The sequence below is a fragment of the Meleagris gallopavo genome, chromosome 1 (assembly GCF_905368555.1).
Source record: "Meleagris gallopavo chromosome 1, MGAL_WU_HG_1.1, whole genome shotgun sequence".
Lineage (NCBI taxonomy): Eukaryota > Metazoa > Chordata > Aves > Galliformes > Phasianidae > Meleagris > Meleagris gallopavo.
In genome coordinates this window covers 142,280,684-142,304,846 of record NC_139404.1, presented here as the reverse complement: position 1 = coordinate 142,304,846, position 24,163 = coordinate 142,280,684, and the positions used below count along the sequence as shown (strand labels likewise).

The window sequence follows — 24,163 nt, the reverse complement described above, 5'->3', positions numbered from 1 at the left end:
ATCTGTTTTTCCTCATGCACTTGAAAAAACATCTGATCTCTCACTTTCACTCATTTGAAAATTACTGGCGTAAAGCAAATGAAACCAGGATGAGCTGTTGGGAAAAACCTTATACGAGTAGCAGCAAGATATGAATTTGATGCCGTGCTACAGAAAATGACAATAAACTTATTATGAGAAGGCAAAATGATTGCCTTTAATGAAGAGTTTGGAAGACTTTCTAATATTAACTGCAATGGTGAAAATATCCATTAGTTGTCATAACATTTATGTTACTTGGACCAAACAAGATGGATCCCAAACTGCTGTTTTAACTAATGACCTACAATCCCTCTAGCACCAAGAAACAGGAAATATACCCCAGAAGCATCTTCATCTAATCTCCGACTTAAGCTGCAAAAAGTTTTTTAATTTTAATCAAGCTTTCATCTTTCACCAGTTTTATGGGTAAATCTAAAATAAAAAGCAGAGCACACAGTGAGAAAAGTAACTACTTTTTTTCTTTTAATATAGATGTAGTACAGAATGTTTAATTACAGCAGGACAGTGCTTCCAGTTAAATAAAATTAAAAACCTTTATTTCCCCCAAATATAAAATTACTAAATTAATGTCTTAAAAGAATAAGAATATGGAAAAAGCTTTAAATTATACCACCATTTACCACAGTAACCATGATCACCAATTACATACTCCATTGCTTTGGCAAAAAAGTATTTTTTCTTTTAATAACTGCATATAAACCTAACATAGCAAAGACTGTATACATCTTTATATTGCACTTATTTATATACATGAATAAATGAACAGTAAAGTCTGCATATACTTGGAATGAGCAAATTTTCACAATAACCTGAAAGCAGGATAAGAGCTGGTATGAATATTAAAAATGCTTAGAAATGTAATACATTTATGTACAGACTGTATGGACTGTATTAACAAACAATATGTACATAACAGTTTACTACTATTGATAGTTTAGTATAACTCCATGTTCATTAATACAGACCTTTGGTTGTATTCAGTTGTTCAAGATCCAAGCTCACATACTTCCAAAATGCAACAAGGTATAAAATAAAGCACAACAATTTGCCAAATGGTACAAAAACTACTACTGTCAGTTTCATTAAACCCAAAAAACTAGTGTCTCTGTCTAGTCCCAAAATAATTCCTGTACTTGGAATCAATCTCTATGTGCCATACACAAAAAAAGAACACCTGAATGTTACATATCTGCAAAATTACATCCCACAACACTTTTTGTAATGTGCAATTCATCTTAATAATACTTTCTAATGAAAAACAGAAATTAATTTCAACTTTATAATTTCTCAACACGCACTTCTGTGATGACACTGTGAATGCTTTTAAGTGTTACCAGAAAGATTAAAAACTATATGTGCACTTCCTTTACTTATTCTAAAGGACTATACCAGTAATTGCTATTTGCTTATCACTGTCTGCCTTGATATCTAAGTGTGCTCAGACTTTTTTATGTATTATGCAGCTTGCACGTGCCCAACATTTAGCTTCAAAATCATCCTGAGTCTGCACACAATGAAGCAAATCCACATACCTAGGAAAAAACTAAATCCAACAAAAAAGCCCCACCGTACTTTACAAAACAATCATGCAACTGAAGAAGAACTGGGCATCCCATGAACTGTTGTGCTTGTTGGAGTTCCACTTATGGCGTTGAAAATGTGTAGCGAATTGGGCATAACATTGGCCTTTTCTTCAACCGGAGTGATCTTAAAATGGAAAACGTAGATTCATCAAAACGTCCCAAAATGACACAAGCAATTACAAAACAGCTCTTAAAATACTGCTTTCAACACTTCACCGAAAGGACTTCATTTCTAACATCACAGAATCACAGACTGGTTTTGCTGGAAACCCCCTGACCAACTTTCTTGCCTCAAGCACGGTCATCTAGTAACACCTACTCACCTGGAGGACGAATAAAGAGAGAGAGCAAACTTGTTCTGAACAAGGTACACTTTTTATGATGAATATGAAGATTCATCCTTAGCTTAGAGGAATTACATAAAGATTAGAGCAACTAAGAGCAAAAGTAAAGAAAACTAATTACCATCCCATCTGATATTTGCAAGCAAAGGGAAAAAAAAAGAAAAATAAGTTAAGATTCTTTTATAAAATTTTCCATACAAAGTTTTTGCAACTCTTCATAAACCATGCTATTGTAAGACAGCTAATAGTTGTTGCTTTTTTCAGTGACAGAACAAACACTGTGAGAAGCTTTTTTTTCTTTTCTCCAAATACAGCAACAGGTAGGCATATAAGGGTAATATTCTTTAAGATTTGGGTGAAGGCTTTGTGATCTTAAGCCTTCGAGATGAGATTAATCTAATTTTTCTTTATTTTTTACATAGAATGTTTTAATTATTACGTTTGTATTAAACCCACAATAGTAGGCTAGTAGTGTACATCAATGTTGTACATTCATATTCTGTTCACTGCTTTATAGTGTCATTTGTTCGCCCTTTCTCTTTGATCACTTTCATCCAACTTGATTTACTCCTAAAGTTACAAGCATGACATCTTTTCTCCTACCCTCAATTTTGGAAACTCACACATGAGTATTTTTTAAACATCAGCATCTTGCACTGTGTTCTAATTATTTCTTCCTGTATTCAAACCATCATCATATCCTTTTACTTTTTTCCTGCACCAGGCTAGGATTATTTTTTCTTTCATTATCACTATCTGTCCAAAGCATTTTCCTCTCTTTTCTGAAGGGATCTTCTGTACAGTTGTCTAATTCTCCCATACACCTCTTTATTTTGATCAGCTGTCCAATCAGTTAATCTCTTTCCTAAAAAACACCACTGCCTTCTACTTTTCAGTACATTACATTAAGTATAGTCAAACTATCCTGTTTTTCATTAGCTCTTTTCCTGTTTGCGGGATCATTCAAGACTAAAAGAATAAAAAAGCATGTTCTGACAAGTGGTTCCACTCCCTACAAACCTCATCTCATCATATTTTCCATTATCAGTGGCTACAATAGACCTATTTTTGTGGTAAGCTTTTCTCTGTTATGGTGTAACAAAAGAATAAGAGAATGAAAACAAATCCTGTGTACATGCTGTATTCTTGTGCTTCACCAGAATCTATAGCACAGGGCTAGTCAGAGCATAGTATTTGAGAAGAAAAGATGAGGAAATAATAGAAAACAGAGAAGCATGTGAACAGAACTTCATCCCACTGACAAATTGCTGAATGCAAAAAAATTGCCATAGACTGAAATTAGGTTTCTGGGACACTGAATGAAAGTCTCTGTAGACACATTAATTATTCATGACGTAAGTTTTCACATTATAAAATTTGTTTGTTATCTTTACTGTAGTCTTGAAAATCAGGCTGGTGCCAATGAGATTTATTTTCTTAATGAGTAGGACTTAATTCTGAAGGTCAAGAAAGCACATGCAGAAAACTCACAAACAAAAAAACTGATGCAGTTCCAAAAGTCCATGCTATGCTTGCACTCTGAGAGAAATAAAAGGAAAATAAGCACAGTTCCCTGAAGTAAAGCATAATACATGCTTTCCCTACACATTTCAGCTACACTTTGAATAGTGGAATGCATAAATTCATCTCAGCACCTACTTGCTCATGCATTATTTCAGAAAGCTCTTTTGCCATTTCTCTGTAGTTGGCTTTCATTTCTTCTTGATATTCCAACTGATCTTCCTTTATAAGTCGCTCATTTACACCAAGAGCATGCCCACAAGCTTCAACAAATTGCCTGGTTTAGATAAAATAATAACAAAGATCTCAAAAAGGAATACGAAAACCAGACAAGTAATTAAAAATGCTATAAGTGTTTTTAAAAATCTTTTGTCAGCCTTGAATTTTTATTTATTTTATTAAAAACCAAACAAACATGCAAACATACCTAAACACTTCCTTCAGTAGCTTCACTTTATTGTCTGGATATCTTTTGGTGTTCGTGTCATCTAAGAAAGCTCGTGCGTATGCTAATGGACCAGCATTAACCTAAGAACAAGAATTATAAAATATGGTTAGCTCTCTGACTTACTGTCTTTGCAATAGCAGATACCACAATTGTCCTGCCTTTCTCAGGAGAACACAATTATTTTTTAAAAAGCATCTAAAACTAAACCAATCAAACAAAAAAACAATCAGACCCCTCTCCCCCCCAAAAAATAAAACAAGAAATCCTGGACTTTCTTCGTAAGAAATACCTAGTAAGGCCAGTACCAGATTGATTTCTATTTGCTCAAATTCACACACAATGTATCCTATTTTGGTGGATCTGATAATTTCTTTTTACTTTTCTTCTTTCTATTAAGTTCTTGCTTGCCTTAGGTAATGATGATATTAAAAAAAAAAAACAAAAAACATAAACACAAACTCAAAACATTACACACTGAGATTTTCTTCTATTATCCTTCTCCTGTATTTGAGCTCCCCCTTCATCCCCTTAAGTATCTTACCAAAATACAAAACCAGCAACAAGCATGCTGAACCTAATGTGAGCAGACCTATGGCTAGATAAATGGTGTGAATTTTGGATCAGATGGGAAGTCACTATTTTATTCTAGTTGCAGACCACCAAAGATTCCAGAAACATAATCTTAACCCTTCCATACAACCAAATGTCAAGTGATCAATGTTTATATGAAATATTTTTATTGTTTTTCCTGTTCTGGGAAAAACTGCCAACAACAGCAAGCATATTACTGACTTAGGACATTCCTGAATACTCACAATGAAAATTAATGGTAAAATGCTACTTTGATACTTTTTCAGTGACAGAAACAAGCAAAAAAATGGAACGGCAAAGTGAATGGTCTTACCTGAACACTGACACTCCCTTGTAGCTTCAACTGCAATTTGATCATATCTACTTCAGCTGAAGCACAAAGCTGCCTGAGCTCTGCAACTTTCTTACTCATTTCATCGATGGCTACTTCAATGGGGTTTAAATCCGTGTGGTGCTGGTACATCACTGGAATGCGCTTCTTCACGTACGGGAAACAATGAATAGCTGTGGACAAAAATGAGTTTAATGAAGTTTTTAAAAGCTCTTTGAATAAGGTGAACTTTGAGAGAATTGTAAGTGAAAACTCGTCATCCACTTTAAGAATACATCATATAATTTAAAATACTGCTTGCGCAGGGAAACAACGTACTGAAAATTTAAACACGCATAGCTTTACATGTATTAAAGCACAGAAGCCTAACAAAGAAATAAAACATTAGAACTTAATTCATAGGAGAATTGTAAAAAGAATTGCTTATCATCCACATAACTCAAAGAGAAGAACTAAAAAACCGCAAGACTATCTTACCGATTTCCTCTTAAGTATTAGCTATGTAAAGCCGATGCTATGAACTGATTTATATATATATATGAAAAAAAAGCTGACATATTATTCTAGATGGAAGGAAAAATCTTTTACAGTGAGGGTGGTGAGGCACTGGAACAGGTTGCCCAGTGATGTGGTTGATGTCCCTGGAGACGTTCAAGGCGAGGCTGGGTCAGGCACTGGGCAACCTGATCTGTCCCTGGATGTCCCTGTTCATTGCAGCGGAGTGGGACCAGATGGTCTTTAAAAGCCCCTTTCAACTCTAAGGATTCTATGATTCTATGACTGATTCTACTAACTCCTGTAAGCAAAATTTACCACTAACATTAAGGCAGTGATACACAAGTTCACACATTCAACAGATACAAAACAGAAAATAGCCTTTTTCAAAGAAAAGTTGAAACAATTCCAGGTTTGTGGTTCTTGAAGTTTAAAGAAAAAGTTATTTTTGAAGAAACCAATGGAAAGCCTATTTTGGGTTACAATATGGAAAATATTTTAGCTGACAGATTTTACTCTGCATGCTTCTGTACAACAATTTTGAGTATTAGTTTGAAGTGCACACTCATTTTAAAAATTGTTTTACAAAGCACTGTATAAAACATTCTGATATACTCTGCAGTTGTTGTAAACTCCAAAAGCCAGGTGTGAAATCCTCTAAAGCATTTTTTCAGACAAAATACAAAACATACAGAGAAGCCTCGCATCAAGAAGTAAATATGTTTTTCAAAGAGGAGTTTTCTTTTAAAGGAAATTTCCATCCAATGAGTACCTGTCAAGATAGTCCGTCGTTTACACTGTTCTTCTACTCCTCCTTGTCTTTTACCAGCTTGAGTGAAAGGCATCTCAAACATAAAGCGACGAATGTTATGAGTCCTTTCAAAATCCGTTTTTCTTTCTTGCAACTCTTTTTCTTCAAAGTAAGGAACTACATGTGTAACCTGAATGTATGCATATTTTGAATCTAAATCCTTTGGATTTACCTTAAAAACATTAAAAAAAAAAAAAAAACAACCAAAAAGTTAAATTCTGAATGAAGTGGATTTAATTGCAGTTACACAAGTTTCAGATACTATATTTGCTTTGCTGCAAACATAGAAAACATTAATGCTCTCATGGGCTTCTCTGACTTCAAGACTTTTTTTTAACACTATGATTATTTACCATATGCAAAACTGCAATAAAAATAGTTTTATTCATGCTTAACAGTAAATACTGCATTTCAGGAGAAGTCAGAGAAGAAAAAAAAAAACGTAGAAACAAATACTGTTCTCCATGATGGCTGATACAAGAAGATACTGGAGACCAAAACTAGCAATACATAAAGAGTGAATAGCTGAAAATAAAAATGTACCTTTTAGACAGTCCAGATACTACCTTCAGAAGGCACTTCTACCAACCTGGCTGTCCTAGTTGTGACACCCTATACTGGTTCCAAAGAGTAAGCTGGGGGGCATGTCGTAGGCTTCACGTTCAGTTTGGAGTGGCAAATTTTTTAATTTTGTAAAAGTGGCAACTAATCTCCAGTACCAGTAGATGAGGCTTCTTAAAATCATTGCCCAACAGGGTCCCTAAATGGACCAATAATACTTTTTCTTGCAAATTCCCCCCATCATTAGATAAAGAGGTGACCCTAAACTTATGCGCCCCTCCAAATGTTGTCTCTTGCCATTTCAGTCCCCTGTCAAATATTTGTTATCTCTGCCTGATTGTGAGCCATTTTACTTTTATAAACTGTGAAAAGCAGTGATGGAGATATACACTTGAAGTCAGCATTTAAGTGCTGGAGCAAATGTGAATAGAATTTAAGCCATCCATCTGTTACCAGTTTTTAATGAGACATGCTGCTTGATGCAAAAATCTGCAATATTTTCCCATTACTAGACTGGAACTTAACTGGTAATTTATGTATTCATTCCAGCATAATTGATAGAAAAGTTTCCTACAAATGCTGACAGATTATAATTATTTGTAAAGAATTTGGTACATTTAAAGCCTTTATTTAGATACACTGGAAGAGCTGTGAAAAACAGAGTACAATATAAATCTCATCTTCCAGCACATGAAATTAAACCCTTGCATAAATTCTCCCTTCCTTTAAAGTTCCAGTTAGAGTAGAAGTATTGAAAAGCCCACTGTTGCTGAATGTAAGCGGTTGAGAAGCACAGCACTTTGTGATCTTGCTTATATGATCACTGAACAGAAGAGACAAGAAGTTAGACTATGAGAAAATCAATGTAGAGTCTAAAGCCTTGAACTGGCTGAGAAAGGGAATGAAAGGAATGCAGAAAGGCATCTTGTCCCTTCTCAGACCTATGGGTTACCATAATTCTTCTTCATTCAAAGGTTCCAGCTATTCCTATGACAAATCTTAACTTAAAAGCAGCAGGAGGAGACCAAGGAGGCCAAAGTAGTTGGACTTGATGATCTTTGAAGGTCTCTTCCAACAGAACTATCCTGTTCTAAAGAGATTAATGGCAAATTTTATCTCAGAAAAATATTTAACTAGACTTTGGCAAGGTGGTGGTGGTGGAAGGAAACACTTCTACAGCACCAAACTTATTTAGATCCTTAATTTTCTACTAAGAGCACGTTCCAGGTAAAGATGATAACAGATTAGCATCTGGGGAGACCCACAGTTTAATACTACACTGGCAACAACAGTAATAATACGAACATGGTAATAATATCTCTGTCCTTAATCACAGAATGGTTGAGGCTGTAGAGGATCTCTGGAGATCATCTACTCCCCAGCTCCCTTCTGAAGCAGCATAACAGAATTACAGAGTGGATGAGGTTGGAAGGAGATGATTCTCCCATGACCTTCAACCAGCAGTTTTTATACATGCATGTTGTGTACCAAATGAGTAGAATGACAGTGATCTCATATTATTTCAAGTTTTTAATGGGAAGAAGTGATATATTGGAATCCTTTAGAGAGAATAAAAAACATACTTTGCCAGAATCCTGAATCATTTTGACATTTTCAGATCCAAATTTGTCAGAGTAGAGTTTCTGGAGTCTTTGAGAAATTTCTGAAAGAGGTGTGAGTTTAGGCTCTTTATAAATATATTCCTTTCCATCTTCATCCTCAAAGAATCCCTGCAAAGAAACAATTAAATAAACAAAATATTGGAAAAAAATAAAAAGCAACATCGAACAATGATTAAGATGAACATGTTTGTGGTTCAAAGGAAACCAACATCAAACATCAGGTTTCAAGCAAATATAAATCGACAAATAAAATCTAAGTAAAAAAAAGGTTTCCTAAGAAAACTCAAACAAACAAACAAACAAAAAAAAACAGAAAAAAAGAGAAAAATAATCATCTACTACAGAATGAATGAAAGATAATGGAAACACACGAAGTTAAAATTGTAAGGTTTGTTGCAACTTTATGGTGTGCCAAGCCCTTGATATAGAAGTATTTTCTTCACTTTTACTTTAAAAGTGAACTTTCAGCACTGTTTCACTTGCCAAAACAGAGGTTTTGTTGCCTTGTACAACTATCTGATTCACAAACAAGGATTTTCGCAACAATTTGAAATTTGATTTATGAAAACATCTTAATTTTGTGTTGTACCATTCTGGCGTATACTTCTTTATTTTCATTACATAGAGCTTTTTTTTTGAAACCATAGCCAAATGTTACATAGAGTATGTGGAAAGTGAAACAGGTGACCGATTTAAAACAAAAAGCCATGTCTGAATTCATGTTTGAAATCAGAAAGTAAATATATTTTTGTCATAAAATGTAACAGACAAAAGAGAAAAGCGCAACATATCATATGTAAACACAGGCTAGATTGACAAAAATACCCACATCAAACTACAGTGAAATGCAGTAGTTGTTACTGCATTGCTTGCTTTATAAGCAGTTACTATAATTACCTCAACATCTGTTTCACTGTCTGTAAACTGGTATTGCTATAAAGTTATAAAAGACAACAGAATACATGTAAAGTTATACCACTCAGAGTAGGTTACAATTCTCCATGCTCAGCTGAACAACTAAGGACTGGGCTATGCATGTAGAAAGTGTATTATCTGATACTGCGTGCTACCATACTGATACATATGCAGTGTAAACACATACTAGAGGATGTGAAGCTGTTCAATACACAGCCAGGACTTTTGTTTGAAGCATGCATACCGATGTATAGACAAAAATGATTTGTTCTCCAAATGGAACTTAATGTTATTATTTTTCTTAATCGCAGTGGCTCTGAATGCATACCAATCTAAGAAGCAGCCTTGCCAACCACACTGTAGCACTACAGACAGTAAGTCAATGCATTGCTGAGAACTGACATTACAGAAAACTTACCGCTGCCTTAAGGTAGTAAATAAAAGAAGAAAGGAAAAAAAGCAAAAAATTTACTGAGGAAAATAAGAAAGAAATGTATTGGAGTTGATAAATATTTCAAAGTAAGCTATTGACAGTGTTTAACTACTTATTTTAGAACATGTGCTTTTAATATCGTGGTATCAGCAAAAATGATGAAACTGCGTATCTTGTAAAATAAATAAAGGCTTTTCTTATTGCATACTGCAGTAATGATAAGTGATACTCACCTGTCCAAAGAATGCTACCCTGAAGTAAGTTCCTAGCAGTCTCTTGCCTGTATGCATAACTTCTGTTACTTTACTGTATGCACGATGAAGAGTGTCATACAAATGAGCAAGCCGCTAAAATTCAAAGAAAATAATAATGGGGTAACAGGATAACATAGAACGCTCCTATCTTGCAACAGGTGTGAATGACATTCCTGTAGTTAATAGCAACTATTCTACTGAACAGTAGTAATATGCTTAGCACCTTTACAACTTGGCAATATGCAAGGTTAAGTTTCAATAATTTATATTTATTTGAAAAAATTGGAATTATTTAAAATAAAAACACAAACATTTCAACACATTCACATTCCAGTTACAGTGGTTAGAATTCTCTTTTGTTCTATGACATGTACTGTTTCATGTAGTTAGACTAAAAAATCAGGTTTTTCTCATTCAAGTTTAATGAATTTAGTACCTCAAAATCTCTCCTTTTTTCATAAATGGGAATTATAAGTTTATATATATCAGCAATCAGTTCATAGCGTTCCGCCTTCCAGAGTCCATCAGCACACTGCTCCAACAATTCCATCAGCACATCCTAGAATTGGATACACATTTGGAAAAGAAAAACAATTTGGCAGTCACTAAATGCACGTTACAATATTACTTCTATTCCTTTCAATCAGAAATAGAGATTCTGCCTCAAAAGAAAATTTTGTAAATTAAAATGATTGTGGCTATCTCAGAACTCTTAAAAAATGCTTGTGGATCCAATATCTTTCACTAGAATCCAAGTGTGAGACAGAGAGACCTTCTGATACCATCGTTGCCATGATAGTCAAGCCTTAAGCTGGCTTATAAACTCCTTTTACTCTCTGAAAAGATCCAATGGTACTGTATATCCCTCTTCCCTTTGGTAGAGGACTGAGACACATCACTAAGAAAAGCCATCTTTAATTCTGAGAAGAGTGAAAAAAAAGTCTGAAAACTAATACTCTTGTTCATGTGCTAAAATGATCCCTAAAAATCTCCTCCTTTCCCCCAGTCCTTATGGGGCTGTACATACTCTCCACTATTTTCGCTCTTAACAGCCACACGGTGAAAACTGAAAGACTCATGCCTCCCCTGGACTATAAGAGCTATCCACAAGTCTTAACTCAGACACAAGAGGGCATCCAAATACAGCAAAATTTAATTTGCCCACAGGAAAGAATACAAAGATCACAAGCTGCACATGGGAAATGCTGTACCTTGTGACGCAGATTGCCGATGAAGAAACAAACACTCAGAACCCCGTGATGGCTGAGGTGGGCAGGGCCCTTTGCGTCCCTCTGTGTCCCTGTGTCCCAGCCCCTGCTCCAGCAGCACCACCCAGAGCAGGGTGCCCAGGCTCACGGCCAGGCGGCTTCTGGAGAGCTGCAGGGAGGAGACCCCACGGCCTCTGGGCAGCCTGTGCCAGTGCTCTGGCACCCACACAGCTCCTGGTGTTCAGAGGGAGCCTCCCGTATTTCAATTCCAAGAATGGCTCCAGATATTCACTAATTTAAACCTTCCTTTGTACTGGAATTTACTGCCTGCACTCAGTAGTTATCTGCATAACTATCCCTGATTCTGAGAAACCGCCCACAGTGAGAAAAAGCAAGAGCAGTGGCAGATGATTTCACTCCACTGCATGCAGATGAATGAAAGTCTAATAATCATTTTTCTTAAACTACCAAACCACTAGGGAAAAAAAATTCTTGTCCATGAAAAGGTTATACATCTTAGGATGTGTAAGTGAAGCAATATGAAAGCATTTGCTGAATGTGGAAAGGCTTCCCCTGAAGTAATACTGCACTACAAATCTATTTGTCAGATTTTTAAATTTATGGATTCCGTTTTGTAAGATTAAAAGGCACTCGTCTTGCTTTGGGTTGTCCCAATGTTTTCATTTCATAGCTACAACACGAAGGTGACAGGGAAATTTTCTGGCAATTTAGAATCTAGGTTAGTTTTCCTATTTGGAAAGGGCTGCATGGTCACAGAATAACCTCCTTTACATAAGGCATGCCGTGAAGCATTAACTTTAATTTACCAATCTGAAGTTGGAATAATTTTTCACATGGACAGCCCCTGTTAGCAAGGCACCAGAACAAAAAAAAAAAAGAAAAAAAAAAAGAAGAAAAAAAGGTATATATTGACTTAATATTTGAGGTGGAACAGTATTTTGGCAAATTTTATTTTGGAAAAAAACCCAGCAAATCTGAATTAAATTTTTCCGAGCTTTATTCTTCACAGAATCTGGCACTGGACAACAGTCTGTCAGCCATAGCTCAGAACTCTGACAGATGAACTGTTTACAGCAAAGCCTAGAATGGAAAGGATAATAGCTTCCAGGCTTTTGCTGTGCAATTTGTGACATCCAGAAGATTGTCATTCTACAAGGAGGATCTGGCTGGTGCTGATGAATAGGCCTGTCTGGCTACACAACTGTTTTAATGAAATACATACAGTAACTGTTAAAAAACAGGTCCTCTCCCACTCCACCTCCATCCCACCAATTACTATTTTGGAGATTTAATCCTGAATAGCAGTTAACAGATAGAGGAAAAACCCCAAACACAGATTCATTTAGCTCAGTAGTAGTAAAGTAGAGCTTGAAATACACGTTTGTATCTTCCCATTACTCTACTCCACTGACCTCTTACATAATTTCTCTTCCTTAGGCTATTACAGATTTCCCTGTTATAAGAACATACGGAGGTAACACTTTACACAAAATATATTCCTATTCAAGAAGCAAATAGAATACTTGAAGAACTTCTGTAAAGTACTAGGCATCTTAATTTATCCAGGATTTTTAGTCTCTTAAGAAGAGACTGGAGACTTCTTTCATAGTATTATTCCTCCCAGGGTAAACTATAAGAAGTTATTTGAAAAATGCTAACTTTTTTTTTTCCCCCAATAGTTAACCAGTTACACTTATACATAGCTAAGTTTAAAAAAGGACTCCATAGAGGGAAAATGAAATTTGGCAAGGTTTGAACTCTTTGCAAGAGCCGCAGGCTTGTAATTTCAGCCTTGGCATATTTTTGCTCCATGGAAATACTGAAAGATGGAAATAAATCTGGGCAGGGTTCAATGACTCAGAAAAAGCTGTATATTCTTTTTGCACTGAGTGACTAATCAGAAGAAGAATAAAGACATTCCAGTTGAAAAACACAAAAGAATTAAGCTCTGATAAATGGTTTGTCAGGTAGACACTGATGAGAGCTTTTGACAAAAGTTTCCATTGACCACATACTCAACAAAAATCCAACTCTTGGCTCAGTTAGAATAGCTTACATTTTTCTTTGAGTAACATGCTACATTCATGCTAGTTGAGGAGAATCTGTGTTTTAAAGAATATAACATATAATAATAATAAAAACCCCCAAATCTGTTTCTGCATGTTTTTGGAAACAAAAAGCACTATATTTCTCATTTCAAATAATTACAATCCTGCCTTCACAGAAAAAGGCAAGTCTATAATTTTTGTCTTAAAACAATAGAGCGAAGTAGTATCAGAACTTGGGAGTAAAAGTTCAAGGCTTAAAACCACTGTGTCTATTCCTTCTCACTCTGTTACACTGTTCAATTTGCAGACAAATAATTTTGTCATACACGTTCACCATATACAAATGAGAACACAAAATATTTTTTGCTGTACAATTATGCTTATACAACACTGATTTTTTTTTCAACTCAGTTTCTGCAACTAGTTTTCTGTCCCTCACTCCCTCACCTATACTAGAAAATACACAGCATGATCACAGCAATCTTTTTGCTGATGCTTTATATAAAATATATGTATGTAGTAAATTCCCTAGAACCTGGACAGCCCAGAGAGTAATTTTATTTATTTATTTATTTATTTATTTATCTTCTATTAGGATAAGAATGGTGGCAAAGAAAGTGATAGTAGTCACTCAGAAACACTAAACTTGGAAAAATAAATGGCCCTTTAATGTGCATCAGTTCTAACATGCTAATGTTTACTTACTTCATTGAAGTGAACATCTTGCATTCCAACATCCTCCATCATTGAAGCTTCTTCATCTATATTAGGTGTGATTACTCTGAAGGCAATACAGCCTTGCCTAAACATCCCTATCATTGGAAAAGAAAAACAGACAAATTCACTTAAACACTGGCAAAATACCTTCCTCTTGAAGAGTAACATTAGGTCATTTTGTGATGCTGGATAAGTCAGAAGCTGTATTTAAATATAAACTTACTACCAAAATAATAAAAGAAAACACAGCTTCTCACTGTATGATTAAAAGAGCAGAGCTCATCTTAAGTAGAAATAGTTTTTTAGAAAAGCACATTAACATTTGAATTCTGACCTACAAAAATATGTAGTATATGAATCTTCCTATTTTAGCAAAAAGTTGAGTCCAATCTATCCCACCCCAAGCCTAAGGTAACTAAGTTCACTTTTACAGTATTTCATAACACTGATCATGCAAGAACTGTACAACAACAAGCCCTGACATATCCAAGTCTCCAGTCTGAACAATATGGATAGACTGATGTGAACTACACAAGATAGTCAGAGATTATTACAGATTATTTTCAGAGATTAGTACAGATTATTCAGGGATAGATACAGAAAGTCGATTCAGAAATAAGCAAAATAAAAAAAAATCAATCTAACTTCCTTTACTGAAATATATATTCGCCAAGAATTGGTTTTAGAACATCCTAACATGAAACCTACCTCTTTTACCCATTCTGTGTTAGTATTTTTTATTATATCAGATTGCTGAATTAAGAAGTCAAGCTATATGAACGAAATCTGTGTTGTAAAAGCCTCAAGAGCAATCAATGACAAGTACAGAAGCACAAGGACTTGTACATATTTATTTCACCACTCATTCCTAGAAGGATTCTTTCTCCTCACTCACGGGAGTTGTACAACCAGTGGCTTCACTGAATGACTGCCTCAAAGGCATGTTTATGTCTTGCTCCTGGAAATACCATAGGTAGGACTGACTCCAAATTACTAACAGGAAGTAATTTTCATATGACAGGAGACAAGAATAGTAAGTCACCCAAAGAACCGCAAGTATATAAAGATTATCATTTGTTATTGGGTTTGGTTAGACTTGCAGTACTTGGTACTGTAACTTAAGACAACAGAGTTTCAGATTTGGTCACAGAGGAGCTTCTCAAATCACTGGAGAAGGGGGAATAGCCTACATGTGAATAAGTATCCTGTAAGAGGGAAAAAAATAATGAGATACCTGAGAAATTACTTAACAAATAAGAATATTCATTGATAAAGTTGCTTAGAAAGGGTCTAACCAGGTATTAGCAACTGTTGTGTTAAATTAAAAGCTTTTCCCTTCCTAAAAATTCTATTTTAGCTTCAATTAAAATTCTTAAACATGTAAATATGCTGCTGTAAGTATGCTATCCACTTAAGTCAGAATTTTTTTGCCTACAACTTCCTCAGGGAAACTATTGCTATTCCTAAACATAACGAAAAAAACGACCAACCCACATTTAAGTAGGATTTCAAAATCATACCTTTCCGTGTGAGATATTCTGCAACCAGTGCTGCTACATGAACATAGCACATTGCTGCCTAAAAGCAAAAACAGTAACAATTTTGTAAATTACTGTCATAATGCAAAACTGAAAATGAAGTTTATATGAAGAGCCCTAGACTGGAATAATTTCTTAGGTTTTCCTTGTTTGCTGCTTTGAAGATGATAACTTGTGTAAGAATTCTCCTCACTTACGTGGAACACTTACTGTGCAAGAGCCTCTCTTATACCAGAGCACTGAGTAGCACTCAGTTGGAGACTGCCCACTGCCCACAAGCTAATGACTTTCATGCTCTAATAACACCAGGTAAATTTCTTTCAGGGATGTATTGGAAGGAATTTGCTTGGTACAATCTAGAAAACTAAATAAAAGGGGCAGAGTAGTCTACAAACATGAGATGTTTTTATTAAGTTGACATTGATCACTTTTCTTCAGGGAAAGGACAAAAAAGATTCAAGATTCAGCAAAATGTTTACATATGGAAGCTGAAGAATCTCAGACTCTGGAGATGAAGAAAAAATATAAGTAACTGCCAGGGATTCTCTCTAATTCATACTTCACATGGCACTGCACTTGATGATTTGCAGGGGCCTAGCTGTACAGACAAATACTCCATATTTTTAATAAAAATTAGTCGTTTCCTCAGGTCTGTTTAAAAAAAAAAAAACTAGACTGAAAGAGCTGGACCTGCTTCCATCAAAATGTATACTACTGACAGAGGACTGTACACGTCTCCTGCATAGCTACTAGGCAGAATAAAAGAATGTAAGGCAGCAGCAATAATTTCTTGGAGGTACTCACTTGCTTACATGGTAAGTGAAATAGATACATTTATGAAATTTGGTGATACGATACAATATGATTTGTTTTCAGATGGAAAAAGCTTCCAGAAAGACACAACATGAATTCTGTATGCTGATATAATAGCTATACATCAAGGCATACAAAAATCCCAACTCCCACTTTTCCCTTTTGCTAGAATTAAATATTTAAACAGCACGGAGAAATCAGTTAGCTTTCTGTTTTCTAGCAACAAAATTGCTGTTCAACAATTTTAAGAATATCAGGAGTTTTCTGGTAAGCCATCTGGAAGAAAATTAAGATAATTCTGTAAAGGCAACCAAAGAGGAATTCAAGGCATAGCTTTAAAGTGTTTTAGGCAACTGATAACTGAAGAATATTAGTAAGTAGAAGGCCTGATTCTTCATAAGTATCTTAAATGCCAGAGCATTTAAACATATTCCATACCTTAACAATCAGAACTGGCTTAAAGAAAATATCTCATCAACCATTTAAATTAATCAACCATTCAAAATTAAAAATCATTATTTTACAGTAACATTCACACAACGTATTTTCAATTTCAAGAAAGTTAAGCTTAAATTTATTAAGAAGCTAAAAACAGTCTGATCTTTCTCTCACCTCTGAAAGATCCCCATTTTTAACATGGATCCTTGCCATGCTGTCTAACCACGTCTTCCTTAGCTCAGGGGTACTAGCATAAGACTTTGCCAAACTGTACTGGAGGTCTACAAGCATTTCTGGATCATTCTCATGCTCCTTCATCTGAGCTGTAGCCATCAGTACTGTACGAATACGTTTTGTTAAATCCTTTACGTCAGAAGGGAACGTGGTGTGCTAAAACAGAGAAAAGTTTAACTACTACCTTTATCTATTACTCACGTAACAGAAAAAGTTAAAATGTCATTGCAAAAGGCGCTGTGAAAAAGTTTTCAAGCAGCCTGTCTATGGTGTAGAAAGAAGAATAAAGCCAGACCTTAATAATTTTGTCATGATTGGCACAATTGTTGATGATGGACAGGGACTGCTGAAATCTAGTTCCTCCAATTCCAACAACATCAGCAATTAACTGGCTTACTGAAATAATAACCTTGGCAGAAACAAATGTCAAGTTAGTGCGTGCATACTTTGTGAAATACCTTTGAAATGTACTTATGATGCAACTACAAAGAAAGTTTTGTTCTTTTAAATAGAAAGATTATTCCTTGAAGTAAAATGCTATTTGACAGACTCTCCCCTCCCCCCAAAACAAACAAACAAACAAACATACATTTGTACAGCAAGACAATCAAGAAAAAGGAGCTTTATATAAATTTAATGCACAAGCATCCTCTGGTCTAAAGACTGACAGCTAGGTGAACCAGATAGAGCTCATAAAAGAAATGAACTATTGTTCCCAGCCTTGTCAGAACAATTTGTGGGTTTTTTTAGCCTTTTCTTAATGTATTTCTGTTTTTAGACTTCTAGGTGCTTGCTGCTTCATTCTTTTCTTCTTTAGACATGACGTTGTATGCTACTTAAAATAACGTCTAAATAACACATTTCCTACTCACAAATAATAATTTCCTACATTACACTGGGCCATTGAATTGCTTCAAATTATTTCCTTGTACCAGATATACCCTTCTTACTCTTGGAATTGCACTGACCTTGCTCAAATAAATAAAATATTTCCGTCTTTATCCAACAAGACTTGGCACTCCCGCATGCAATTGCCCACCTACAAGTACTGACCACACAATACATTAAAACACGAAAAACAAAAAATAAAGAAAGTATACTAACTTGTAGATGTGTTCTAACAAAAGACTTCTTTCCTGTGTAATCAAAATTATTTCTCATTAAGAAGTACAGTAACTGCGAAGCTTCAGTACGAATTGAACTCAGTTTGGAATTACAGTACTTCAGAATCTCATAGCACAGGGCAGAACACATATCAGCTCTACCCTCATAAAACGTAGAAGGAAACTGAGGAAAAAAGCAGAAACGAAAGAAGGTATTCATTAACACCCCATTCTTGACAAAATAAACATCTTACGAAAAATACAAGTCCCAAATAAATAGTTCCAAACAACTGAAAAAACAGTTATAGTAGATCAGAAACAAAATAATTTTTATAGCAACTCAAACGATAATTATCGCAGGCTCTTTACGAATTTTTATTTGGAATTTTTAGTTCTCAAAGTTCTAGATAGTATATTTCTAGCTATAAATCTGGATCAGTACTTGGAGATAAATTATTTTAAAACTCCTTACCTTAAAAATAAGTGCTCTTAAAGCAATGAAAACATTTTTCAGTGCTGTTTCAGACTGATTCTTTTGAAGGAAGCAGAGGTATACATCAAATACTTTTTTCATTAGTGGATTATGTCCGTGATCTGTCAGTAGCTGATTCTTTAAAATAATAGTGAGAATTTAGGAATTTTGTACTGCAATACATTTATACCATTCTAAAAACATACATATTTTTAAAAAGCAGGACATTAATTAAAAAAAAAAATCTGCATAATATTACTGAGACATTGAATAATACAAGCATAACTGAGGTTTAACGAGATATTTCTACCATTTCATTGATCTTGCTCATAGAGAAAGTGCTGTTAACTGATGAATGTTTCATACAAGAAGAGATCAGGTTCAGTATACAAGCCTACACCTGAGCGCATCCAAATATCAATAATGGTACTGACATAGAAAATACAGTTTTACCACTCATATTAAGTAGATACTACAGTTCCCAGGAATACTTTTAGAAAGTTAGGATAAGGAAGGAGCTTTTCCAACAGAATACTGATGATCAATACGGAGTACAGTGGGTAACTGAAGCGAAAGCATTTTGTTGCAACAGGTTATGAGCTGTTAAATGCCACAACAATGAAATAAAATACCAGAAATGCTAAAAAGTGCCAAGTTATAGTACTACAGTGTATGCTATGCAATTTAAAAAAAAAAATTTAAAAACAGTTTTGCCCCCCCCAAATTTTTTTCAGTATAATTATAGGAAATGTTAACATAAATTCAAGGACAAACCTTAAAAGCCATTGTGAATAATGATAGAGTATCCAGAATTGTAAGGCAAACTTCTGTGGCAGTATTTGCTTCCAGTAAAGACTGGTGAAGAACGTCTGCATCTGAATGGCCATAGCCTACAAAAATTAAGTGTAAGTGCTTAGTGCACAAATTTATTTGTATTTTATTTCCAAAAGACTTCCTGAACTACGAAAAGATTAACAAATACAAAGCCTGACAAGAGTTAACATTCAATACAGAAAAATAATTAATATCCATTCAAATATTTGTCAAATATGTGCAAATAATTATTTTAGCATAATTTGCACAAGATTACAGAATAAAGTACAAACGTCAACAACAGAAACAATAAATAGCAATGAAAACATTAAAATGTTTGATGTTTCATATATATGTATGTATAAGCACAAATGTATATATAAAAATATATACTTATGCATGTATACATACATACATATATTCATAAAATAAATGCCTCAGTAGCATGGAGTTACAGCTGAAAATATGCATTGGTAATTTAGTGATGTTATAATGATATTGAATTCAATCGTTATAAAAATACAGAACACCAAAGGAATACATGCACTTATACACAGTTGAAGACTTAAGGAAGTAATTATGCTCTGTAGGAATAGCATGCAATAATTCCATGTTTAACCAAAATATTTTATTGACTTTTATTCTGTAATGCAATCAAATAATTTAAAAAACAGCATGCTTCAGCAATGGTTAAAATACATTGTTTATGTTTCCTAACACTGATCTTTCAGAACTGGATTGACAGATGTGATCTGGCTGCTTTACACAAATTTGGTGTGGATCATGTTAAAATGTTAGATCAACATAGACAACTTAGCATTGCTAAATCCACAAGAAGTATAACTTGAACTCACTGAGTCTAAGACAAGAAGAGATGAGGTTCTTTTAGGCTGCCGCCTAGCCATTTTTTCTGTACCCTCTGTTACCCTACTTAAGTATGCAACTGCAGATTTTATTTTCCTCTTTCTTTATCCAGATTAAGTAGACCTACCATTAGGTGTAGCTTTAAAAGAAAAGTCATGGTGTTCGTTTTTAAGAACAAAACTATGAAGAATGAACTTGAAACCAGCAATTAAAAAAGCTACAAAGTATAGGAAAAAAGATTGGTAAAACCTGCACTAGTGTATTCTGCACAGAAAGGAGCCAGAATAACCATCAGTTTCTGCAGATTTACACGTTTTCTGTTAGGAAATATGCATCTCCTTCCAATATATATGCATATATGTGTGTGTGTGTGATATTCTCCCTGCCTCCACCTCATCCTTTTCCCGTGTATTTTCTCTACAATTTCAGTTCCATTACCTCCTTCAACACTGTAATGACAGAAAGAAACAACCAGTATTTTGAAACAAGTTTTAACATAACAGCCACTTGTCAGTATTTTCATTTTTGTAGAAGTTTTTTTTTTCCTTAAATAAATTCAAGAAAAATCCTTTTTCATAGCAGTCACCTTTAGGTGACCAGTAGTCTTACAGTTTTGGTACCATGGAAGATATCAAGAGATGATTACTATTTTGAAAACTCCACTGAGGACAGGAAAAATACTGTCTAAAGAAATAATTTGTTTGCTCTTCTAGATATAAAGAAAGGTTATTATAATCCTATATTCCAGTGTTGTTCCAGTTTTCAGGAAGAGTAAAAAAGACAACTCTGGTAATTACAGGCCTATCAATCTCACTCCAGTGCCTGCTAAAATCAGAAAAAATTATCCTGGAAGCCATTGAAATACACTTGAAAGATAATGCAGCCATTTGTCTAGGCCAAAAACTGTTCACAAGGGGAAAATCCTGATTAACTACCTTTCCTTTTATAACAAAAACACCCATTTCGTTGACCAAGAGAAGCAAGCTGATGTGATTTTTTTTGGATTTTACAAAAGTTTTCAATACTCTCAGTACTACAATACAGTATCCTTCTGGACAAAATATCCAGTGTACAGCTAGACAAGTACATAATAGGATGGGAGAACAATTGGTTGACAGGTTGGAATCAATCTGCTATAATAAGTGGGGTTACATCAGGCTGGCAGTCAGCCACAAGTGGGGATTCAACACTGCTCCATTTTAGGGCCAGTTCTTGTCAACGTTTTAATAAGTGAGCACAACACAGGAATTGAATGTATACTAAGAAAGCTTGCAGATGATACTAAATTACAAGGAACTGTTGACTCCCTCAAGGATAGATGGCCTTGAGAGAAATCTAGATGAAATAGCAGGCTGGGCAATCACCAACTGTATGAAGTTCAACAAGAGCAGTGACAGATTCTCCATCTGGGACAGGACAATCCTGGATATATGTACAGAATAGGAGATGAGAAGCTGCAGATCAGCTCCACAGAACACAGAATCACAGAATGGCCCAGGTTGGAAGGAACCTCAAGGATCATGAATCTCCAATCCCCCACCACAGGCAGGGCCACCAACCTCCACATTTAATACTAGACCAGGCTGCCCAGGGCCCCATCCAATCTGGCCTTGAACACCTCCAGGGATGGATGGGGCATCCACAATCTCTCTGGGCAGCCTGTTCCAGCACCTCACCACTCTCTCTGTAAAGAACTTCTCCCTGACATCCAACCTAAATCTTCCCTCCCTCAACTTAAAACCATTTCCCTTGTCCTGCTATTATCTACCCTTTCAAAGAGTTGATTCCCCTCCTGTTTGTAGACTCCCTTTAGGTACTGAAAGGCTGCAATGAGGTCACCCCGCAGTTTTCTTTTCTCCAGGCTGAACAAGCCCAGCTCCCTCAGCCTGTCTTCACAGGGGAGGTGCTCCAGTCCCCCGATATCTTTGTGGCTCCCCTCTGGGCCCTCTCCAACAGCTCCCTGTCTTTTTTGTACTGGAGGCTCCAGACCTGGATGCAGTACTCCAGATGGGGCATCACAAGAGCAGAGTGGGGGGACAATCACCTTCCTGTCCCTGCTGGCCACCCCTCTTTTGATGGAGCCCAGGATACCATTTGCCTTCCGAGCCGCAAGGGCACACTGCAGCCTCATGTTAAGTTTTTCATCTATCAAGACCCCCAGATCCTTCTCCACAGGGCTGCTCTCATGGACTGAACAGCACCTGAGGATTCAGATCAATGGCAAAATGAATACACACTGCGTACACATTGTGGCCTGGCAGCCAGAAGGGCCAACCACATCCTGGGGTGCATCAGAAACAGCACTGCCAGCCAGATGAGAGAAGGGACTGTCTGGCTCTGCTCTGCTGGTGCGGCTTCACCTCAGCGTGCTGGGTGCACTTCGGGGCACATAAGATACAGCTACTAGAGAACATCCAAAAAAGAGCTGTGAAGATGACAAAGGATCTAGACAGCAAGATGTAGAAGGAGCAGCTGAGGTCTCTTGGTTTGTTCAGCTCAGGGAAAAGAAGACTAAAAAGAGGCCTAACAGAGGCCTACAGCTTCCCCACAAGGGGTCCAGAGGGGAAGACACTGATCTCTGCTCTCTGGTGACATCAACAGGACCCAAGGGAACAGCAGGGAGCTGCATCACGGGAGGGTCAGTTTGGTGTTAGGAAAAGGTTCTGCACCAGAGGGTGGTCAGGCATGGAACAGGTGCCCAGGGCAGTGGTCACATCCCCAAGCTGCTGGAGCAAGGAGCACCTGGACAACACCATCAGACATAGTGTTTGGATTTTGGGTCGTGCTGTGAGAAGCTGGGAGTTGGGCTTGATAATTCTTGTGGGTCCCTTCCAACTCTTGATATTTCACTCTTCTGATCAGAAGCTGCAGCGAATCCACAACATTCCAAACAGTTCAAATTTTTTCTTTCCATAAATAATTTACAAGAAACTAGCCTTTGCTTACATTGCATTATTGCAGAAGTTTTGGGCAGGATGCAAACAAAGTAAAACACAGTTGGGCTTCATTAGAAGACATCTAACATATATGATATGGAGATCTATCTGGACATGCATACGAACATGCATTTAAAACTATCTAGGAACTCTGAAAATAGAATAATCTTTAATGACTGAGCTTGACAATAATTGTAAACTGCTAATACAGATGAAGGTATATCTCTTCTTATGTACATTTGTATGTCACTGTGTTATACCGAGCTTCCTCCTCTCCTTTAACACAGATGACACACATATAGATCCATCTTCTTGCTGTTTCTTCTGAGGCTTCAGAAATTTCAATAGAAGTATTATTTTCTTTCACACTTAAGTCACAAAACTATACTGAAATTCCCCAGAGATCTGAAATATCACCTATACCATGATATCAGTTCTTTTCCTTGGATTGATAATTAGAAAGGGAGAAATGAAGTTTATAAATTACATTTACAGACAATGTTGTTTCTAAAATCTCTATCTTTTGGCAATGATTTCCATCACATACATCCTAACTATGTGAGCATACATGTTATCCAAAAGATTTACTGAAGTTCTGAACAGCTAGCAGTGTGCTGAGGCAGCCAAGAAGGCCAACAGCAACCTGACTTGTATCAGAAATAGTGTAGTTAGCAGGACGAGGAAGATGAAGCCAGCTATGGTGAGGTTGCACCTTGAGTATTGTGCTCAGTTTTGAGCCCCTCATTACAAGACACTGCAGCACTGGAGCATATCCAGAGAAGGGCAGCAAAGATGGTGAGGGTCTGGAGCATAAGTCCTATGAGGAGCTGCTGAAGAAACTGGGAGTGTTTAATCTGGAGAAGAGGAGGCTCAGGGAAGACCTTATTGCTCTCTGCAATGACATGAAAGGAGGTTGTGGCAAGGTGGGTGTTCGCCTGATTTCCCAGGTAACAGTGATAGGCTGTGAGGTAATGACCTCAAATTGCACCAAGGAAGGTTCATTTTGG

General features: G+C 36.1%; 1 protein-coding gene across 7 annotated transcripts in view; it reads right to left on the bottom strand.

The window, feature by feature from the left end:
* Positions 1–482: 482 nt before the first annotated feature.
* Positions 483–24,163, bottom strand: part of DOCK9 (dedicator of cytokinesis 9) — a 116,453-nt gene continuing 92,772 nt past the window's right edge. For all 7 annotated transcript variants that reach the window (XM_010728651.4, XM_085215578.1, XM_085215579.1 and 4 more), the window contains exons 39-53: positions 19,318–19,433; positions 18,544–18,681; positions 18,073–18,255; positions 17,264–17,377; positions 16,909–17,124; positions 15,466–15,523; positions 13,934–14,040; positions 10,388–10,510; positions 9,931–10,044; positions 8,311–8,457; positions 6,128–6,338; positions 4,843–5,033; positions 3,918–4,018; positions 3,629–3,767; positions 483–1,749 (exon numbers count right to left, since the gene is read on the bottom strand). In XM_010728651.4, coding sequence (XP_010726953.2) covers positions 1,627–1,749; positions 3,629–3,767; positions 3,918–4,018; positions 4,843–5,033; positions 6,128–6,338; positions 8,311–8,457; positions 9,931–10,044; positions 10,388–10,510; positions 13,934–14,040; positions 15,466–15,523; positions 16,909–17,124; positions 17,264–17,377; positions 18,073–18,255; positions 18,544–18,681; positions 19,318–19,433 — 2,081 coding nt within the window. In that variant the 3' untranslated portion in view covers positions 483–1,626. The remainder of the gene's footprint in view (positions 1,750–3,628; positions 3,768–3,917; positions 4,019–4,842; positions 5,034–6,127; positions 6,339–8,310; positions 8,458–9,930; positions 10,045–10,387; positions 10,511–13,933; positions 14,041–15,465; positions 15,524–16,908; positions 17,125–17,263; positions 17,378–18,072; positions 18,256–18,543; positions 18,682–19,317; positions 19,434–24,163) is intronic.